Source organism: Schistocerca americana, chromosome 3 (assembly GCF_021461395.2).
Source record: "Schistocerca americana isolate TAMUIC-IGC-003095 chromosome 3, iqSchAmer2.1, whole genome shotgun sequence".
In the NCBI taxonomy this organism is placed as follows: domain Eukaryota; kingdom Metazoa; phylum Arthropoda; class Insecta; order Orthoptera; family Acrididae; genus Schistocerca; species Schistocerca americana.
The window spans coordinates 273,034,329-273,055,061 of record NC_060121.1 but is presented as its reverse complement, the minus strand read 5'-3'; the positions used below and the strand labels follow the sequence as shown (position 1 = coordinate 273,055,061).

The 20,733-nt window shown below is 43.7% G+C and overlaps 1 protein-coding gene across 1 annotated transcript in view; it reads left to right on the top strand.

Annotated features, from left to right (window-relative positions):
• The window catches only part of LOC124606012, a 532,599-nt gene that overhangs the window by 13,039 nt on the left and 498,827 nt on the right, over positions 1–20,733 (top strand). The window contains exon 3 of the mRNA XM_047137975.1: positions 10,717–10,811. Within this exon, the coding sequence (XP_046993931.1) occupies positions 10,717–10,811 (95 nt within the window). The remainder of the gene's footprint in view (positions 1–10,716; positions 10,812–20,733) is intronic.

The window sequence follows — 20,733 nt, the reverse complement described above, 5'->3', positions numbered from 1 at the left end:
GCAGTTCCTAACACTCTCAATTATCTTGAAATATTTTCCATAGCTGTTTACGCTTAATTACCAGATTTTTGCACTGTGAATATTTTTATACATGCAGGTGCATCAACGAACCATTTCCGGTTTATTAATGACAGGAAATAATTTCTAAAGTAAACTGTTTCATTAATAAAATTGTTTCGGAGCGATTGCAGAAATTTCGTAAGAGGTATTAATAACCACTTGTGGTTTGCCTTCTTTGAAGAAAAAAGAACGGTATTATTAGTAACGACGTCTTTATTTTTATATACGCTAAAAAATTTAAGTAACTTTACATATGCAACAGTGAAAGATGATTTCATGTCTAGGCCATATGAGGTTTGGAAGTTAATGTTGCGAATTATAGCATGTCGTTTGCAGAAAGAAATTTGCAAGTAAAGTATGGAAGACTGTCTTCAGAGTATTTAGAATAAGAAAAAGATGTGTCCAAAGTTTGTTCTGCACACCGTGATCCCCGAACGAAATCAAAGACTCCGATTTAAAAACAGGGACGAACGTTAATCACAACCTGCAACACTTTCTTACACGACATTGGCCAAAGCATGCTTAAATCTATACGATTGGCTCTAAGGCGAGGTGGGGGTGGCATACGCCTCCTTTGGCTCCTCTAACGACACATATTAAATATTTGCACTGCCGACTGAATCGTCTATCCACACGGCGGAGTTACTGGCCGTCAGAGAGACTATTTATTATGACAAACGGAATTTCTGGTCCGTTTTGATTCTCACGAACTCACAAAGTGTGCTGCAGAAACAACAACATCCGGGGTTCTATGAACAGATTAACAGATATTCCGGGATGTCCTGGAGACCCTACTAGAAGTGCGGGCCGGCCTGAGTGGCCGAACGGTTCTAGGCGCTACAGTCTGGAACCGCGCGACCGCTACGGTCGCAGGTTCGAATCCTGCCTCGGGCATGGATGTGTGTGATGTCCTTAGGTTAGTTAGGTTTAAGTAGTTCTAAGTTCTAGGGGACTGATGACCTCAGAAGTTTAGTCCCATAGTGCTCAGAGCCATTTGCACCATTTTAGAAGTGCGGACGTTAGGTATTGACGTTCGCTTACTGTGTGTAAAAAGTTATAGAGGCTTTTTCCGCAATGACACTGTTGACCGCCTCACTAAAAGGACCGTTACGGAAGGACAGTTTCACCCAACACCAATCCCGTATATGGATTTCAACTAGACGCTCAAGCAAGCTGCTTATCACGACTGGAATTGTGAATATCACACTTAACAGCAGTATAAGAGCGGTCACCTGGTGGCCATACAGCCGAAATTCAACCATGGTTCACCTCGGTAAAGCTTAGCAGATGTCATGTGACCCCTACCATCCGCATAAGGCTGGGACACGGGTGCTACCCCGCTTACCTATACCAGTTGAAAATCATCGCTTCTCGACACTATGATCAAGACGCAACGGCGTGGCGGATCTGAACCACGTCATACTGGCGTGCACCACATACTCGGCCATACAGGCGGTCCGGAACAAAAACCCCGTTGTGTGAGGCTACCCCCTCCCAACAGGTGCAACTGCTTTAATTCCCTGGTTCTATATATGTACATACTCTTTGCTCGCGAGCGATTTAAAAGACGCCATTATCCAGCTTTGACCTATAAGTTTTGTGGATCTTGTCTTATTATGGAACCAGCCTGGTTCAAATGCTGGAAAGTCTGTTTGTGTTTTTACACTTTGCATTACGAACTTATCTCTGTAAACAGCGCCGTTATCCAGCTTTCAGTTATAGGTTACTGTGAGTGTAATTCTCCTCTGGAGCCGACTCATTTCGAACCCAGTGTCGTAATTTTGTGTTTTGTAATTCATATAACTAATTCATCTCTGTGCTTCATACTCTTAGCATTGTTCCATTGTGAAAATTGCACTATTGTTATCTTGGAACTGTTGTAGATATTTCTGGCTGTCTACTGTTCGTCTTTAAATGTTTCTCTTTTATTTTACATTAAGAACTTATGTGTATTCATCAAACTCTCTTTATTGTTCTACCGTGGATATTGCAGTTATGTAAATATGGCACATTTGTAACTACTACTGGCTTTATGGTTGTTGCTGCCCAAAGCCAAAAGACAAATAAATAATAAAATCAAAACAAGTGGATGTCTGCCGTGACGTGACATTTCTTTTATGGCAAAAATAAATATGGCTGAAACGACTTGATGTTATCGATACGAATCTACCAAATGGTTCAAATGGCTCTAAGCGCTATGGGTCTTGACATCTGAGATCATCAGTCCCCTAGTCTTAGAACTACGTAAACCTAACTAACCTAAGGAAACCACACACATCCATGCCCGAGGCAGGATTCGAACCTGCGACCGTAGCAGCAGGCAGTTCCAGACTGAAGCGTCTAGAACCGCTAAGCCAGAACGGCCGGCAGCGTGTCACAGAGTCATGTAACGCGAATGGGACAGAGACAGGGCAACACGTGGTGCCGCCGATAAGGATATATGAATTTCTACTTCTGTTTTCGTTGCACACGCTAAATCTCTAGAGAATAGACCTTCGAATTGAGCATTTTCCCGGTCCTGATACGGAACGTTTGACGCCAGTGCATGCACTGATTCCTGTATAGAGAATCCGAAATCTTTGAGTGCATCGGGACGAAAATTTTTTCTACTCCAGCATACTTCATAACAAATAGAGAGATATTTCTGACAACCTCTTTACATGACGCTTCTGTTCGACACGGGTCTGGTACCGGAACGCTGTGGCCACCGTAAGACGTGACAGTTGTAATGAGTTGTAATGTTTATTTCTAACGCAGCAATTCCGATCCGAAGATAAGAGTGCCAACTGACCAGTGACGCTGAGACACTCGTGTCCATCTGGAAAGTGACTGTGGCCTACGAACAGATCGATTAATAATTTGTGCGAATTACCCTAACGGAGACTAAAAACTAAACTCCACCCGAACAGGCCATGAAGGTCTAACTGGACCGACCGGCCGCCGTGTCACCCTCAGCCCACAGGCGTCACTGGATGGCATATGCTCAGCACACCGCTCTCCCGGCTGTATGTCAGTTTACGAGACCGGAGCCGCTACTTCTCAGTCAAGTAGCTCCTCAGTTTGCCTCACAGGGGGCTGAGTGTATCCCGCTTGCCATCAGCGCTCGGCAGACCGGATGGTCACCCATCCAAGTGGTAGCCCAGCCCGACAGCGCTTAACTTCAGTGATCTGACGGGAACCGGTTTTACCACTGCGGCAAGGCCGTTGGCGCCTAACGGAGACGCTGTCTAGTAATCTTGTAGACTTGTTTGCAGGAGGGATAGACGCGGTGGAAACACTGCCTATGACATACAGCTACGAAGTTCTACAAGGTAAAAAATACAGCATTTTGATACCGGCAGCGACGCTAACGCTCCAAGCGGCTAGCCTGTAGTAACAAAATAATGGCATAATATAAACTGAAAATTGCTGTTGTAATGCTGTTACTTCCATATTTCCCATTCACTAATTAGGGCGCTGAATTTTCCAATAAGAATAGGAAAACGAAATTAAACTAACGTCCCATCTTCTGCTAATGTGGACATATATTAATGAAATTTGGGCGCAATGTAATCGTTTCATCGAAAAACATTTTCGGGCAGCAGGTACCTTGAAAATTATGAAAATGTGAAATTTCTTTTTACTGATGGTTTAAAGTCTGCTTCGTGCGAATAAAACAGTATTTTGGGCCAGATCCTTATTTAAAGCTCCAACGTCAATTTAAATGGCAGCTTGCAGTGTTAGCAAGCCTAATGGTTGCTCCGTCACTTCACTTCTTTTTATTTATAAGGCTAGGCGTATTTTTTTCCGTTGATTTGAGATAGCAGTCGCTAGCTACATTCCAGAATGAGATTTTCACTCTGCAGCGGAGTGTGCGCTGATATGAAACTTCCTGGCATATTAAATCTGTGTGCCGGACCGAGACTCGAACTCGGGACCTTTGCCTTTCGCGGTCAAGTGCTCTAAAAACTGAGACTGAGGAGACGAGGTACTGGCAGAAGTGAAGCTGTGAGGACGGGGCGTGAGTCGTGCTTGGGTAGCTCAGTTGGTAGAGCACTTGCCCGTGAAAGGCAAAGGTCCCGAGTTCGAGTCTCTGTCCGGCACACAGTTTTAATCTGCCAGGAAGTTTCGTTAGCTACATTGTTTATTGTCTTGCATTCAATTGTTTCCTGTAGTAATAACGCAAGAAGTGCTTTTTTTTTTTTTTGCTTCTGAGCAGAAAATGCTGAGATCGACCTCCAAAATTATCAAGAGAAGATCTGAAGGACATTGAAGAAAGAAAACAGTGAATATAGTGAAAACAATATACGGTCTGTGTGTGGCCTGCACAAAAATTCAGAAATATAATTCTTCACTTCATGCTGCTTGCAAATCAGTGGCATGGTAATTTATAGCAGATACAGTGAGGAAAGCCGTGAATTTAAATGAAGAGTGCGTACCAGGAATGACTTTGTAAGTGCAATAAAACTTTGAAATAAAATTCCAGTAACTTCTGTTTTTTGTAGCCTAATGTACCTTTGCTCTGAAACCATTTATCCCAGAGCAACGAAATTCTAATAGTCAGCTACCGTTGTGCACATGCAAGAAGTGATATTTTTTGGCTTTCTAGCTATATTACAAAGGAACGTATGGTCTTTTTTATTTTAAAAATTTGCCCGAAAAATGGAACATTTTAAAAAATTATAAATTTAATGTACTAGTCTTGAAAAATGTCAGATCGTTAGCAAACAGTTTAAATGTATGTGAAAAAAATTTCAGTACTCTTCTGTTAGCACTTCCTGAGAAAAGGTACACTGAAAACTGTCAGTTTAACATGGAAGAGATACAAGATACCTTCTCCCCTTAAGATAAGAAATGAATTGTAACCTGAAGTGTTTAAGTTCAAAAGGAATTAATTCCGAGTATATCCTTGTGCTTTTCACATATTTTCTAATGCTTTGCACCGATTGTAGTACGTTTTGCGAGTTTCTTTGTGGATTTCAGACATATTGTAATAATTAAAAACTAGGTACGAGTTTCTTAACACTGTCGCACGTTAGCCTCTACATCTTCTTACAAAAGCCCTGTTGGGATGTCGTTTCTTTTATACCTTACGCGTGTCATGTTTATCTATTCTGCTTCCCAGGTATCAATTTTGTATATCTCTTCAAGATCCTCTATCCTGTCTGTAACATTAAGTCCTCTATCATGTCCACGTCTGATGCACATGTTCCATTACATTTAGCATAAAACCCAATTTCTGATCACTTTCGGCTATCACTACTGCATCATCAGTGCATTGAACTGTGCTAATTTTTCTGTCTTTGAGAAACAATCAGAATCCTTTACGTGCCTCGTTGCCTTTTCAGTGTACAAAATAAGCATTAGTCGCGACAGTGAACATCCTTGCCTTGCCTTGCATCTTTCCCGATTTTATTTCCTACACAATTCTGTCAGTACTCTCTGTACTGATTCGTTTGAAGAAAGACAGTGGGTTTCCATTTCTCTCTGTTATCTATACCACACTGTTTAAAAAAGTTTAATCCCAGACTATAAAAAGCTTTTCCATATTTATAGCACCACACTAAGCTTTAAAATATTATGTCATTTGCATTCTGAAAGTGCTTTCCACTCCATATATACAACGTAAAATCGTTTCGAAGCGGGTTTAAAGTCCAGCCGTTTGGCAGCGCTTCACCAACAAAGTTGAAAAAAAAAAAAAAAACCGTGGGAATTGCGTGACTCGTTGTCTTGGAGTCTTGGACTCTGGCGAGATTTACAACCACGGATTAGACTCCATAAATCTGTCAATCTGTCACCCACGCCTGATGCGACTGGTTGCACGTCTTGTGACACTTGTTCAATGCTAGTCTATACGATGATATTCTATGTATCATATACCGCCATATACGCGAGAAAACTGCAATTCTTGATGATTCTCTAAGGAACACAATTTTTGAAACATCTGAGCCCCCTCCTAAGGAGACCAAAAGAAGAATAAATGGGTTGACGAGACGGATCCGCTACTTTACTAAGCACGTTATTAGTGTAGTCGCTGAAGATATAATTTCTACTCGTCTACTCCTCGTTGAGCGGGTCAGACAAGGATGACGCTCGATTTTGGAAACGATATTCATGATTATTTTCGATAAAATAACTAAAAAATCACAAAACCGACTCTAGAACTTTACTGCACATCCTTAAGTTTGTACTGTGTATTTTTTAGCTAAAAAACTTGTACCTATAGGACACTACATGCCACTGACGGCAGATATTCGCCTAGTGCGAGGTTGGTTGATGGGAGCTCTGGACGACACAAGTTTCAACCTGCTTTCAAACCGATATCATGTCAATGTCTAACGTAGTACAAATGTATATTTTAAAACAAGGTTTTTAACAGAATGGCGGCATTCTGAAATAAAAGTCAATGCGGGGATCGCCAGAAGGAATCCTTCAGAGCACTCTGTCGTTGTTTCATGGGAGCCAGCCTGTCCCTGCTTTGCTGAAGACACTCGAGGAGAAATTGCTCCATGATAGGCGCCCTCAGGTTCGGAAATTCTCATCGCAATTGTTACGAACAGTGAAGTCCTCCGCTCGTGTGGCGTCTTTGGCAGGCGAGACGTTTCAACTCGAGTGGGGTGCAGTACTGAGCACTTTGGTCTTGCTACCTACGTAGGCGTCAGTGTCGGATATACTGTACCACATTCCATAGTATTAACATTAACCTCTTCACTCGTGAGATAAAAGAATTGGAAGGAAATTTTTCTTTTCACGTTGTCCGCCAAACGAATATACAAGCACGACACAAATGCAAATGAAATATTTTTGATGATTCACATATGTTGACGTCAAGTCTCACTTAACGTGAAAACGTACTAGTCTTTTTGCAAATTTGTCATATGATGGCATGATGGAGACCGTGGCTGTTGTTTGAAGACAAATTTTCATGGTGTTGGGACAGAAACCAGACACAGATTTACTTTCAGTTCCTTTATTCAAAGGGTACCGTTACCAGTTTCGAATCGTTGTGATTCATCCTCAGACTGTTTACACGCTTTCTGTATGCCATGTGGTGTGTTTTTTACAGATTAATTGTCCTAAAATATAAATAATACATAATTATAAACACGCCGCACACAGATGGTTGCGTTACAGATTTTTGTTGCATGTGACTTACGTGAAATGTCGGTTTGGAGTGTTTGTTTTCATAACATTCGTCCAACAGATGTGAATACATTCCCACTGCATTCTTATTGTTGCACACGTAAATTTTCCTCACTGAACACTTTAGATTTGTCACTGAGGAGATTTCTACCATGCACCACATGTTTTGATTTATACAAAGAGTTTACAAACATATGAATACCGAAGATGCTATGATATATTGTAATATTTGACGATGATGTCCTATGTTTACAAAGGATCATATATTCATTTACGCAACTGTAATGCCTTTTACACTAGTGCAGAAACATTTATTTTTTGAGTTGATATTGTTACATTAATTATAAAGAGTTTTTTAATATATATAATAGTACATTATTTAATTACATTTAGCATCATGAAAATTATAGTAACATATAAATTTTCTATCTTACAGAAACTAGCAGTACGGCAATAACAGCCATTCAAACACGCCACTAACGGCAATCAAGTAATTTATAGCAATACAACAACTAAGAAAAAAATTTAAAAAAAACACAGAAGCTAGCAGTACGGCAATAAACTACCTTTTAAAACACGCCACTAACGCCAATCAAAGTAATTTATAGCAATACAACAATTTTAAAAAATTTAAAGAACATTAGTAAACAGGCTACAAAAGTAAATACAGAACTTTGTTAATAAAGTACGGTGAGGTAGTGAAGCTACCAACACCGCCATAAAAAAAATTAAACAGGTCTGAACAAACACAATTCATGGCAATAAAAGGAACTGACAAACTTGGAGGAATTTAAAATTTTTTTTAAACAAAAGTGTCCTGGAATATCATCTGAACTAAACAGATATGACGGACCCATGTAAGGCGACCACAAATCACCCACCCAGGGATGCTCAGGCTAGGCAGAGTACTGACCAATTTAAATACGCCCTTAAACACAATTGCCACTCTCAGGCTGGTCACTGCACCGACTTTTAGCCAGCGAAAACTTGTTATAAGATGGCTTAACTTGCTGACAGAATTAGAGCTAACCTCGTGCAAGGAAACATTACACCACACAGTCCTGAATGAGCGACCACATGATCAACCAAAAAGAAGCATGAATTTACTCGTAACACACGACAGAATAGCGAAACAACTAAACTGCCAAAACTACACCTCCCATCGGACAGTAACGAGAGGAGGCGGAAAGATCACTAATTACACCAGTGATGGGGACAGGAAACCCGGTCGCCGGTGGCCACAAGGCAGAAGAGACGCTGGTTACACAAAATTATTACTTAATGATTAAACCTTCCACAAACTTAACTTGCAATTATGCTCAAACAGGCAGTACACGACCTCCGATGGCAAGGATCCACACACCCGACCGCGCACGCGTCGACAGCGTATCCAACACGCCACGGTCACACGACAACACGCTCCGTCACTGGAGTTCACGTCTTCTTTGCAACGTTGACGGGTAGTGACCGCTTCTTCATGTTAGGCGTCTCCTTTTAAACTCCAGTGTTGAAATGGGGGATTTAAAGAAGCTTGTTACCGCCCCACCAAGGCGAAATGAACAACAAGTACTCGTGGGGCGGTTCTGTATACGACCAACACGCGGGGAGCTCTTCCGTCTACTCGACCCTCTTGTTTCACACAGCCGACATACATCACGTGGCGACGCGGTACAACCGACCACGCCTGCTTCGCGCTGGAGAGCCATACTGCCCACCCGTGTCCTCCACACTCTCTCTGCGCGCAACGCCCCTACTTCCGCGCCACCACACGAGGTTACAACTAGTCAAAGATCTCACTTCCTCCATAGAAGTTACAGGGAAGCAAAAACGCAGATATCGATAGCAGAGGGAAAAGACAACCAAGCAGCCACTTAATGACAGAGAACATATGAAACAAACATATCAGGGAAAGAAAAGGAAAACCAATGCAATCTAAACACAAGGTGTAGCACGAGTCGATACACGGCTCATATATAAACACTTTATAATTAATGTAACAATATCAACTCAAAAAAATCAATGTCTCTGTACTAGTGTAAGAGGCATTACAGTTGCGTAAATGGATATATGATCCTTTCTAAACATAGGACATCATCGTCAAATATTACAATATATCATAGCATCTTTGATTGTATACATCAAAACATGTAGTGCTTGGTAGAAATCTTCTCAATGACAAATCTAAAGTGTTCAGTGAGGAAAATTTACGTGTGCAACAACAAGAATGCACCGGGAATGTATTCACCTCTGTTGGACGAATGTTATGAAAATAAACACTCCAAACCGACATTTCACGTAAGTCACATGCAACGAAAATCTGTAACGCAACCATCTGTTTGTGGCGTGTTCATAATTATGTATTATTTACATTTTAGGACAATTAATCTGTAAAAAACACACCACATGTCATAAAGAAAGCGTGTAAACAGTCTGAGGATGAATCACAACGATTCGAAACTGGTAACGGTACCCTTTGAATAAAGGAACTGAAAGTAAATTTGTGGCTGTTGCTGTCCCAACACCGTCAACATTTGTACTAGTCTTTGCTTAGGATAAATTCAGTTCAATTTTCTGTTTGCAATGTGTGTGTGTGTGTGTGTGTGTGTGTGTGTGTGTGTGTGTGTGTGTAGCAAATTGTATATGCTAATGCACACAGAAAACTGGATTTGAAATATATGACTTCCAATGCAGGTTTTTGTTGATGCACTAAAACTACTCTTAAAACCTTACTTCTGAATCTGGTTGCAACAGAGCTCTTCTTGGCATTTTATCTATATTTTCTATAGCATTTTCGTCTTCACTATCAGAGGAATTCACTGTGCAAGGATGTCCTCTTTCTCCCAGTTATTGGCACGACATCTTCACGTTATTATTGTTTACCAGCCAGTTTCACCAGGCTCAACGGGACCAGTCTTCAGTCAAAAACAAGAATTCGTCATCCTCGCAATTAGATAATTCCGGATTTTGTCATTAAAAAGAGCTTCTAGTTCCTCATCAGTCAATATTTCATGCATTTCTGTAGAGTATAGAAATAAGTTATTTCAGTATTCCATTATCGAAGATCAAATTAATAGTAGCGAATATGCATTACAACCTGAGGTCCACGTTCGAGGATCTACAGAAAATGAGTTTTTACATAGTAACGAACAAAATTTATACACGTCTGAACTAATTCTCAGTATCTAGATTTTTGGAGATCGTTAGGAAAAATATATATTCTCAGCCTAGTAATTAGCACAACAATTATTTACATACCTTTTCTATGTGTATAAGTAATCATTGTCCGCGAAAGAACTGCTATAAACTAGCACGAATAGTACCTTGCAATGTGCTTCACACCGTTTTTAGAAGGTCCACTTTCGCGGACCATCGATCTATAAGCGGAAAAGTATTCCTATTCACGGAGGGGGAAAAAAAAAACGAACGAATGTTCACCATGTGTGGCTCGAGTGAAGCAAAACAGAGGAGGTGAAAGCGTTTTTCACTTTATGCTGACAAAGCAGTAACGTGGCATGTTTTTGTTTGTGTGTGCAGCGAGGACGCTGACGTGGCCTACTGGATAGGCGCCACCGACCGCACGCTGGAGGGGGACTTCCACTGGAGCGACGGCCAGCCCTTCCAGTATTCCAGTGAGTACTGCAGCTTATGGCACATTTAATATCCAGAGAAGAGCGAAAAGACAATTTGTAAAGCGTCATTTAACACACTAACACATTTGATACATCATCATCATCGTTGTCGTCGACGACGTCGTCGTCATCATCATAATCATCATCATCAGCAGCATCATCACCACCACACATTCGCGGTATTTGGCATGCTCTCGTTATACTGCTAGATAAATTGTTCCACCTAAATACCTCCTTCCTTGGGACTGATACTAGAGCATATTCTGCTGCTGGTAAAGCCTCTGATCAGTACGCTACTTCATTTATCGAGTGCTTCAGAGAGATGCCATAGTAGTTAAGAGCCAAGACTCGCATTCTGGAAGAGTAATTTGGACTTTCCATAATCGCCTTCAATCTGTGAATGATAATGGTGGGAGTATTCCACTGAAAGGGACACGACCGATTTCCTCCACCTCCTGGTCTCATCCGAGAGATGCTCCGTCTCTAACGACCACGTCATCAACGGAACAGTAAACCCTATCTGTGTTCCCCTAAATCAGTTTGGGAAAAGTGCGTTAAACCTAAATCAAGACAGCCGGACGGAAATTCGAGGTCGTCGTTTTCTTACATTTAAGGATTGCGCATATGTCTGTCCCGTATTCGTAAAGTGTAGTAAGTCCATCGTTTCCATGATCGACCTACTTAACATCCCACTGCGTTAAATCAACCTTGCTGAGAATTCGTGTACTAGTTCGCAAGGTTCGCGTTTTGGCACTTACGGATGTGAAGAAGTACGATACAGATATACAAGGGGCGTTCAATAAGTAACGCAACGCATTTTTTTCTCGAAGCAGGTTGGTTTTATTCAGGATTCCAAAACAACATACTATTCCCCATTCTGTTGGCTAAAAAACCCAGTTTTCAATATAATCTCCTTATCAGGAGAGCCTGTGCGCCCGCATACGTTGACGTCGGGGCGAGCGTCTTGCTGCATCAGTAACCTCCCCTCATCCACGAACTGCTGGCCAAACAGATGGAAGTCGGAAGGTGCTGGATATGGGCTGTAGGGTGGAAGAGGTTGAGTCCAATGAAGTTTTGTGAGATCCTGTCGGGTGAGCAGACTTGTATGGCGCTTTACGTTGTCATGGAGAAGGAGAATTTCCTTTGCATATTTGTGGCGGTGAACACGCTGAAGTCGTTTCTCCAGTTTCCTGAGTGTAGCACAATACACTTCGGAGTTAACCGTTGCACCATGAGAGAGGGCATCTAACAGAGTAGCCCCATCGGAGTCCCAGAAGACGGTCGCCAGGACTTTACCGGCTGAGGTAGCGGCTTTGAATTTTTTCTTCGGAGGAGATGTGGAGTGGCACCACCATATACACTCGTGCTCATAAAGTAAGGATAATTGCAGAATGTGGTGTCACATAGTGTGGAACTACACAAAACTGGCGTTAATAGCATAGGCACATAGGGAACACACACTGTGGTGTCACCGCCAGACACCACATTTGCTAGGTGGTAGCCTTTAAATCGGCCGCGGTCCGTTAGTATACGTCGGACCCGCGTGTCGCCACTATCAGTGATTGCAGACCGAGCGCCGCCACACGGCAGGACTAGAGAGACTTCCTAGCACTCGCCCCAGTTGTACAGCCGACTTTGCTAGCGATGGTTCACTGACAAAATACGCTCTCATTTGCCGAGACGATAGTTAGCATAGCCTTCAGCTACGTCATTTGCTACGACCTAGCAAGGCCCCATTACCAGTTACTATTGATACTGCATCGTGTACAGTCAAGAGCGACGTTCACCATTAATGGATTAAAGTTAAGTATTCCACCAGCTACGTCCGTTTTTTCTAAATTCTAATTTCCTTGTCCTGTTCCAGACCTCAAGCCAGCCTGCGTGAGTTAAATCGCGTGCCTTTCGGCTTCCTCTAGTAACACGGTGTTGGCTCTCCTGCCAACCACAACACACACGACATAGATCTGTAAGTACACGGTATTGGCGATAAGTTGAGAAAACCGTCCCGAAACACACGTGCTAAAAAAAGGCCACTGTTTCCGGCGCATATACCCTGACATCAGTGTGGGATATGATCACCATGCACACGTACACAGGCTGCACAACGGGTTGGCATACTCTGGATCAGGTGGTCGAGCAGCTGCTGCGGTACAGCCTCCCATTCTTGTACCAGCGCCCGTCGGAGCTCCTGAAGTGTCCTAGGGGTTTGAAGACTTGCAGCGATACGTCAACTGAGAGCATCCCAGACGTGCTCGATGGGGTTTGGGTCTGGAGAACTGGCAGGCCACTACATTCGCCTGACATCTTCTGTTTCAAGGTACTCCCCCACGATGGAAACTCGGTGGGGCCGTGCGTTATCATCCATCAGGAGGGACCCATTGCACCCCTGAAAAACCGGACATACCGGTGCAAAATGACGTTCCGATACACTTGACCTGTTACAGTTCCTCTGTCAAAGACATGAAGGGGTGTACGTGTACCAATCGTAATCCCACCTCACATCATCATACCACGACCTCCAGACACGTCCCTTTCAAGGACATTAAGGGGTTGGTATCTGGTTCCTGGTTCATGCCAGATGAAAACCCGGCGAGAAACACTGTTCAGATTATACCAGGAATCGTCCGTGAACATAAACTGGGACCACTGTTCCAATGATCATGTACTGTGTTTTTGACACCAGGCTTTACGGGCTCTCCTGTGACCAACAGTTCAGTGGAATGCACCTTGCATGTCTCGGGGCGAATAAACCGTGTCTGTTCAGTCGTCTGTAGACTGTGTGTCTGGATACAACTGTTCCAGTGGCTGCGGTAAGGTCCCGAGCAAGGCTACCTGCAGTATTCCGTGGCCGTCTGCGGGCAGTGATGGTGATATATGGGTCTTCCTGTGGTGTTGTACGATGTGGACGTCCGATAGTGTAGTGCCTGGACACGTGTACTGTCTCCTGGAATCGTTGCCATAATCTTGATGTGACACTTTGTGGCACATGGAGGGCCCGCGCTACGACTTGCTGTGTTTGACCAGCCTCCAGTCGCCCTAGTCATCAGCATGTGTTCTTTGAGCCATTTTCAACACAAAGTCACCATTAGCACCTCTGAAAACGTCTGCACACTTACTCGCTGCACCGTACTCTGACATGCACCAACAAATCTCTGCGTATGTGGACTGCTGCCGGCGCCACCGTGCGACGACTGCAGGTCGAATGCACCGCATGGTCATACCCCGAGGTGATTTAAACCCGCAAACCGCCTACCAGAGCGTTGTTTCACCGTGTATCAGCATTATCCGTAATTCATGTGCATGAGTGTAGATTGCTGTTTTGTTTCCGGTTCGAAGTGTTGAATCCATGTTTCATCGCCTGTGACGATATTCGACAAGAAATTGTCACTATGAGCCTTGTAACGCGCAAGCGGTTCCTCAAAAATAGTCCTTCGTTACTCTTTATGGTATTTTGTTAGGCGGCGAGAAACCCAGCGGGCATACACCTTTAAGTACCCCAATTGGAGGACGAGCGTGTCAGCACTACCAATAGAGACATCCAGTTGACCAATGAGATTTTTGATTGTGATCCGTCAGTCACATCGGTCCGCATGTTCCAACATGTAGGAATCACAGCTGTGTGCGGCTGGCTGGCACACGGGAGATCGGACGGATTTGCGCGACATTGTTGCAATGATGACAGGCCCTCGCCCAACGACTCACCGTGCTTTTGTTCACTGTCAGGCCTCCGTAGACCTTCTGCAGGCGCCCACGAATATCTGCGGTGCTCTGGTTTTCCTCCAAAAGAAGCTCAATGACAGCTCTCTGCTTGGAACGTACCTCCGTTACAGAGACCATTTTGAAGGCTATTAATAGCCCTCCTACCAATAGGAACTTCTTGAAACTATAGGCGCTGAAGCGCGGATATTCCACGATGCCCCACAACAGCCTTCGAATTTTATCTACCGAAATTGCGCGAGAAAAAAGTGTTGCATTACTTATTGAACGCTACTCGTACTAGAAATCCCATAGTTGCTTGGATGACTGCAGAAAACAAGACAATGGTAGCTATAAGTTACCCCATCCCTTCACTTCAGAAAACACCTTTGTCCTTTCGTTCATACAGTGGTGTCGAAATACCCTCCGGTGGCTAACTGCTGTCCTGTGTGACAAATTCCCGTAAGCTGAGTGCGGCATCCATTCCATCAACCTGCGGCTGAATACCGCGAGAGACTATTGTTCGGCAAATGTAATTAAAAACGGGGACATTAGCGCCGGAGGAATAAATCTGCCAATTCCACGGTAATTGCCTTTTCATTTAACCACAAACGCCTCTCTGCGGTGCGGAAATATGTCAGCGGCGGTCATTAAAAAATACACCGACGGCGCATGCTGTTGCATACGCGCAGCCCGGTAATAGGAGAACACTTCCAGCCCTCTCCCCTCCCTCCACACACCTACCCCTCACCATGCAGCACTTTTAAACTGAACCTCCGTCCCCTCCAGTCCCCGCCTCACAAACACACACCCACACACACACACACACACACACACACACACACACACTCACACATTCAAGTACATTCCTCTATTCGTCCAGTATGCTAAAATTTTTATTTCTTACAGGAAACCACCGCGAATGAAAAGATCGTTCTATCGTAACTGCCAGCTTTCAATAATTTTGCGTTAAACTAGCTTTTTACAGCGAAATTCGCGCACTCGGGCTTCGCAGAGCGACTCCTCACATGTCAGCGATAAAAAAATGTCTGCTACAAAGTTTGGTCCGGCGAGTACATTCGGCAGAAAAAGAATGTTGCAAAGTGACAATCTGGCAACACTGTAACCACATGTGTGGTAACTACCTCTGTCAGCACATATCACCTGTGCTGTAGAGTTGGTGCAGTGGATAGAGTTTTGGGTTAGCATGTAGGAGGTCGATAGATCGATTCTGCGTTGGGGCATATGTTTTTTATTTGGTAAATGTAGTGCAGGTCGTACGGTATCTGGCATCTTACTGGTCAACAGCGATTGCAGCGGGTCGTTTAGAAAACATTTACACTTACATACTACAAGAGCAGAAATGGAAGATTGGTCAGCTTTGGAAGAAGCCCTTTCCACGTCGTGGACGTGAATTTATTCGCACCACTTCAACCTGTTTTCTTCGTACCCTACCACAATGGTCCCATAGACTAGTACCAACTATTATTTTTGCCTCGTCCAGGTCTATTACGTTTCGTTAGGGCCTTATACTGCCAGTAGGACTAGCAACATGCTTTGCGAATAATGTCCAAACTCTGTATGTATTATCACTATGGTCCCACTAATTATGCCCTTCAACACTGAGTCTGGTAACCGCATGCTGTTTAGTACGTACATCAGTGAGTTATTATTATTCTATCAATCATATTGTGGAAACATCACGTCTATTACCGTTAGAGAGTCCGCTCGTGGTAGCTGAGTGGTCAGCGCGACGGAATGTCATACCTAATCGTCCGGGTTCGATTCCCGGCTGGGTCGGAGATTTTCTCCGCTCAGGGGGGTGTTGTGTTCTCCTTATCATCATCATTTCGTATCCATCGACACGCATGTCGGCGAAGTCGCGTCAACTCGAAAGACTTGCACCAGGCGAACGGTCTACCCGACGGGAGGCTCTAGTCACACGGCATTCCCATTTACCATTAGAGAAACAGTGTAATTCTCGAAACCACACATTTCACAATTAGCGGTGTCGGGATGAATCACGCAGAACAATACCTGTCAGACGTCAGACGGGTAAGGTGCGTTAGGTGGAACAGCATGTACAACTGACGGCGTGCTTGTACGTCATGCGCAGTCCACCAGAGAGAGACTAGTGGCGAACGGAGTAACGAGCCCGTGAAAGACTGCAATGTACATACGTACGCGTATCGAATTTTCTCATTGTAAATCTCTAAAACAGTGTGGCAGACGTATGGCATGCATTTTTTTTTTTTTTTTTTTTTTTTTTTTTGTCATCAGTCTACTGACTGGTTTGATGCGGCCCGCCACGAATTCCTTTCCTGTGCTAACCTCTTTATCTCAGAGTAGCACTTGCAACCTACGTCCTCAATTATTTGCTTGACGTATTCCAATCTCTGTCTTGCTCTGCAGTTTTTGCCCTCTACAGCTCCCTCTAGTACCATGGAAGACACTCCCTCATGTCTTAGCAGATGTCCTATCAGCCTGTCCCTTCTCCTTATCAGTGTTTTCCACTTATTCCTTTCCTCTCCGATTCTGCGTAGAACCTCCTCATTCCTTACCTTATCAGTCCACCTAATTTTCAACATTCGTCTATACCACCACATCTCAAATGCTTCGATTCTCATCTGTTCCCGTTTTCCCACTGTCCATGTTTCACTACCATACAATGCTGTACTCCAGACGTACATCCTCAGAAATTTCTTCCTCAAATTAAGGCCGGTATTTGATATTAGTAGACTTCTCTTGGCCAGAAATGCCTTTTTTGCCTTAGCGAGTCTGCTTTTGATGTCCGTCCGTCATTGGTTATTTTACTGCCTAGGTAGCAGAATTCCTTAACTTCTTTGACTTCGTGACCATCAATCCTGATGTTAAGTTCCTCGCTGTTCTCATTTCTACTACTTCTCATTACCTTCGTCTTTCTCCGATTTACTCTCAAACCATACTGTGTACTCATTAGACTGTTCATTCCGTCCAGCAGATCATTTAATTCTTCTTCACTTTCACTCAGAATAGCAATGTCATCAGCGAATCGTATCATTGATATCCTTTCACCTTGTATTTTAATTCCACTCATGAACCTTTCTTTTATTTCCATCATTGCTTCCTCGATGTACAGATTGAAGAGTAGGGGCGAAAGGGTACAGCCTTGTCTTACACCCTTCTTAATACAAGCACTTCGTTCTTGACCGTCCACTCTTATTATTCCCTTTTGGTTGTTGTACATATTGTATATGGCATACATAAACGATGAATAAGTGGGTATGCTGCTGGTCCGCGTTGCATCTGATAGCCGAGCTGGTGTTGCCGCTCGTGAGTATACTGCTAGATATCCTCGTCAACTCCATCCAAATAAAAACGTGTTTCGTCAGCTGGAGCTGCGCCTTCGGGAGTCAGGTTCTCTCCTTCCACCATCGCGTGGCAGAGGTCGTCCATGGACTCGACGTACTCCAGCTACTGAGGAAGCTATTCTGGAGATCATACACGAAGAGCTCCAGTGAAGTACACGTAGCGTAGCGAGGCAGCTGCGTGTCTCACAACGCACGGTCGTTAACTTGCTGCACGAGCATCGGCTGCATCCCTATCATTATGCTTTCATGCAGCACCTGCATTCTGCAGATCGCCATCAGCGGATGCAAATTCTGTGAATGCTTCCAACAACAACAGGAAGCCAACGATGACTTCGTGAACATCCTAATATGATCGGATGAAGCAGCATTCACTCGTGAGGGGTGTCTTCAATAATCACAATGCCCACCATTAGTGTGAGGTTAACCGGCACGTCACTCGCAACCGTGGATATCAAGTCTGCTATGGTATCAACGTGTCGGCCGGAATATTGGGCGACAGGTGTTTGGGCCCCTATATGTTGTCTGACAAGTCGACTGCACGAAGGTATCATGCATTCCCCTCAAAGTATCCGCCTGACGCTCTGGAAGAGGTCCACTACATGTTCGGCAGAGGATATGGTTCCAACATGATGGTGCACCTCGACACTCTGGAATTAATGTGCGACAGCATTTGGACGGAAAATTTCCAGGGAAATGGCTCGGACGTGGAGGTCCAGTTGTATGGCCATCGTATTCACCTGATCTACATCCCCTGGATTTCTTCCTGTGGGAACACCTGAAGGAGCACGTGTACTCTACTCAGCCGACGAATATGGTAGAATTGTCATAGCGTGTTCACGCTGCTCTTTTTACTATGGACGCAGCTTTGCTTGGAAGGGTCCAGAGCTGTATGAACCGGCGGGTTTCGCAATGTTTGGATGTGCAGGGATGTCGCTTTGAGCATCTGTTGTTCTGAGGACAACTTATTCTGTTGTGAAAGTCGTGCGGTCATTAATATGGACATTATTATTGTCGCTGGTTGCTAATGTGCGACATCTGAGCGCTCACATTACGTGTAGTATAAATGTCAAGTAGATGTGTTACATTACTATGCTGTCATCTTTAGCATCTCGAAATTTATATTGTTTTGTGGTTATTCTATCCTATGATAGGTCATTTGTTTCAACTGTCTATTTCTTATTTCTCTAACCACGTGTTTCTTATGTTCGCGTTACAAAATATATCCCAACCCAGGATCGAAGCCTTCACCTCCTGCAGGCTAACCCAAAACTGTATCCACTGCACCAAATGTACAGCACGACTGCCATTTACTGACAGAGGTAATTACTAAGCATGTAGTTACAGTGTTGCCAGATTACCACTCATTAACACCCTTTTTCTGCCGGATCACTCGCAGGACGAAATTTTGTGAGAGACATTTTTTTCTCTCTGGCATGTGAGGAGTCGCGCTGCGAAGCCAGAGTTCGCGAATTTCGCTTCACCATGTACAGGATGTCCCGTTTATCTTGACCCCCCCTAAATAACTGTTTGTCGAGATGCAAATTACAAAATGTTTCAAGCAAATGTTCTTTAGCCGTCAGGGGGACATCAATCAGCATGATTGCCTTCGTTGTACCTTTGATTTTTACAAAGATATGAACAGCGGTATGACTTTTTAAATGGCACCGTGTATTTTTTATTCGGTAATTCATTTCCATTCTTAAAGACATATTCAAAAATGTATACAGTGTACCATTTACTGAAACACAATGTTATTAATTACATAACACAACACTGACTTTGAGCCCGGGATCAGAAACTCATCCACTTGCAGGAATTGTCAGAAAACAAAAGAAAACCAAGTAAAAACATAGCACAAAATTGACTTTGACTCTCCTGTACCATTGCCCAGGAGCAGATCATTCAAAGGTGCTCAAAGTGGTGACCCTGGACACCGATACACTGGTACACTCGTTGAATGAAAGAAATATTTACTGCTTCCAGTGTTGTCTGGTGACGAGAATTACAAGCAAGCACGATACGTTCCTGCATGTCCTCTGGAGTTGTTGGAATATCGCGACAGACAACGTCTTTAATGCATCTCCAAAGAAAAAAGTCCAGAGGATTTAAATCAGGAGACCTAACAGTCCAAGTAACGGTTCCTCCTCGGCCAATCCATCTGGCAGGATACCATCGGCTCAGAACACGACTGCAAGCAAGGCATTATGTGCTGTACATCCATCGTGTTGATACCACATAAGCATTCTGGTTCTTAGCGGCACTTCATCCAAAAGAGGAGGAAGAATTTGTCTGAGGAAGTTGGCATACGCGGTGCCGTTTGGACTACCATTGATGAAATAAGGGCCAATAAGTGTAGTACCAAGCATCCCACATCAGACGTTAACTCTCCATTGACACTGATGTTCCACCTGTCTAAGCCATCGTGGGTTGCCGCTGGACCCATAATGCACGTTCCTTGTATTTACCTGTCCTTTGTTTAAGAAGGAACATTCATCGGTAAATAGAACATTGGAGAAGGAGTTCGGGTTGGGGAGGATTTGCTGCTGTGCCCACTGACAGAACTGTACACGATTCTGGAAATCATTCCCATGCAATTCTTGATGTAGGTGTACACGGTAAGGATGGAACCGGTGACGTGTAAGAATACAATGTACACTGGTTTTAGGAATGCCAGTTTCGTGTTCAACCTGTAGTGTGCTCCCATGTGGATTCATAGCAACGGAAGCGAGAACAGTAACTTTGGTAGCTTCGTCTGTGCGAGTCCTACGACGATTGCGTTGTCGTGTGTTGAAACTTCCCTGAAGCGTCGCAACAAGACGAGAAAACATCCGTCGGGAAGGTGGGTTCTTGTCAGGAGATCGCTCCCTGTACAGTTC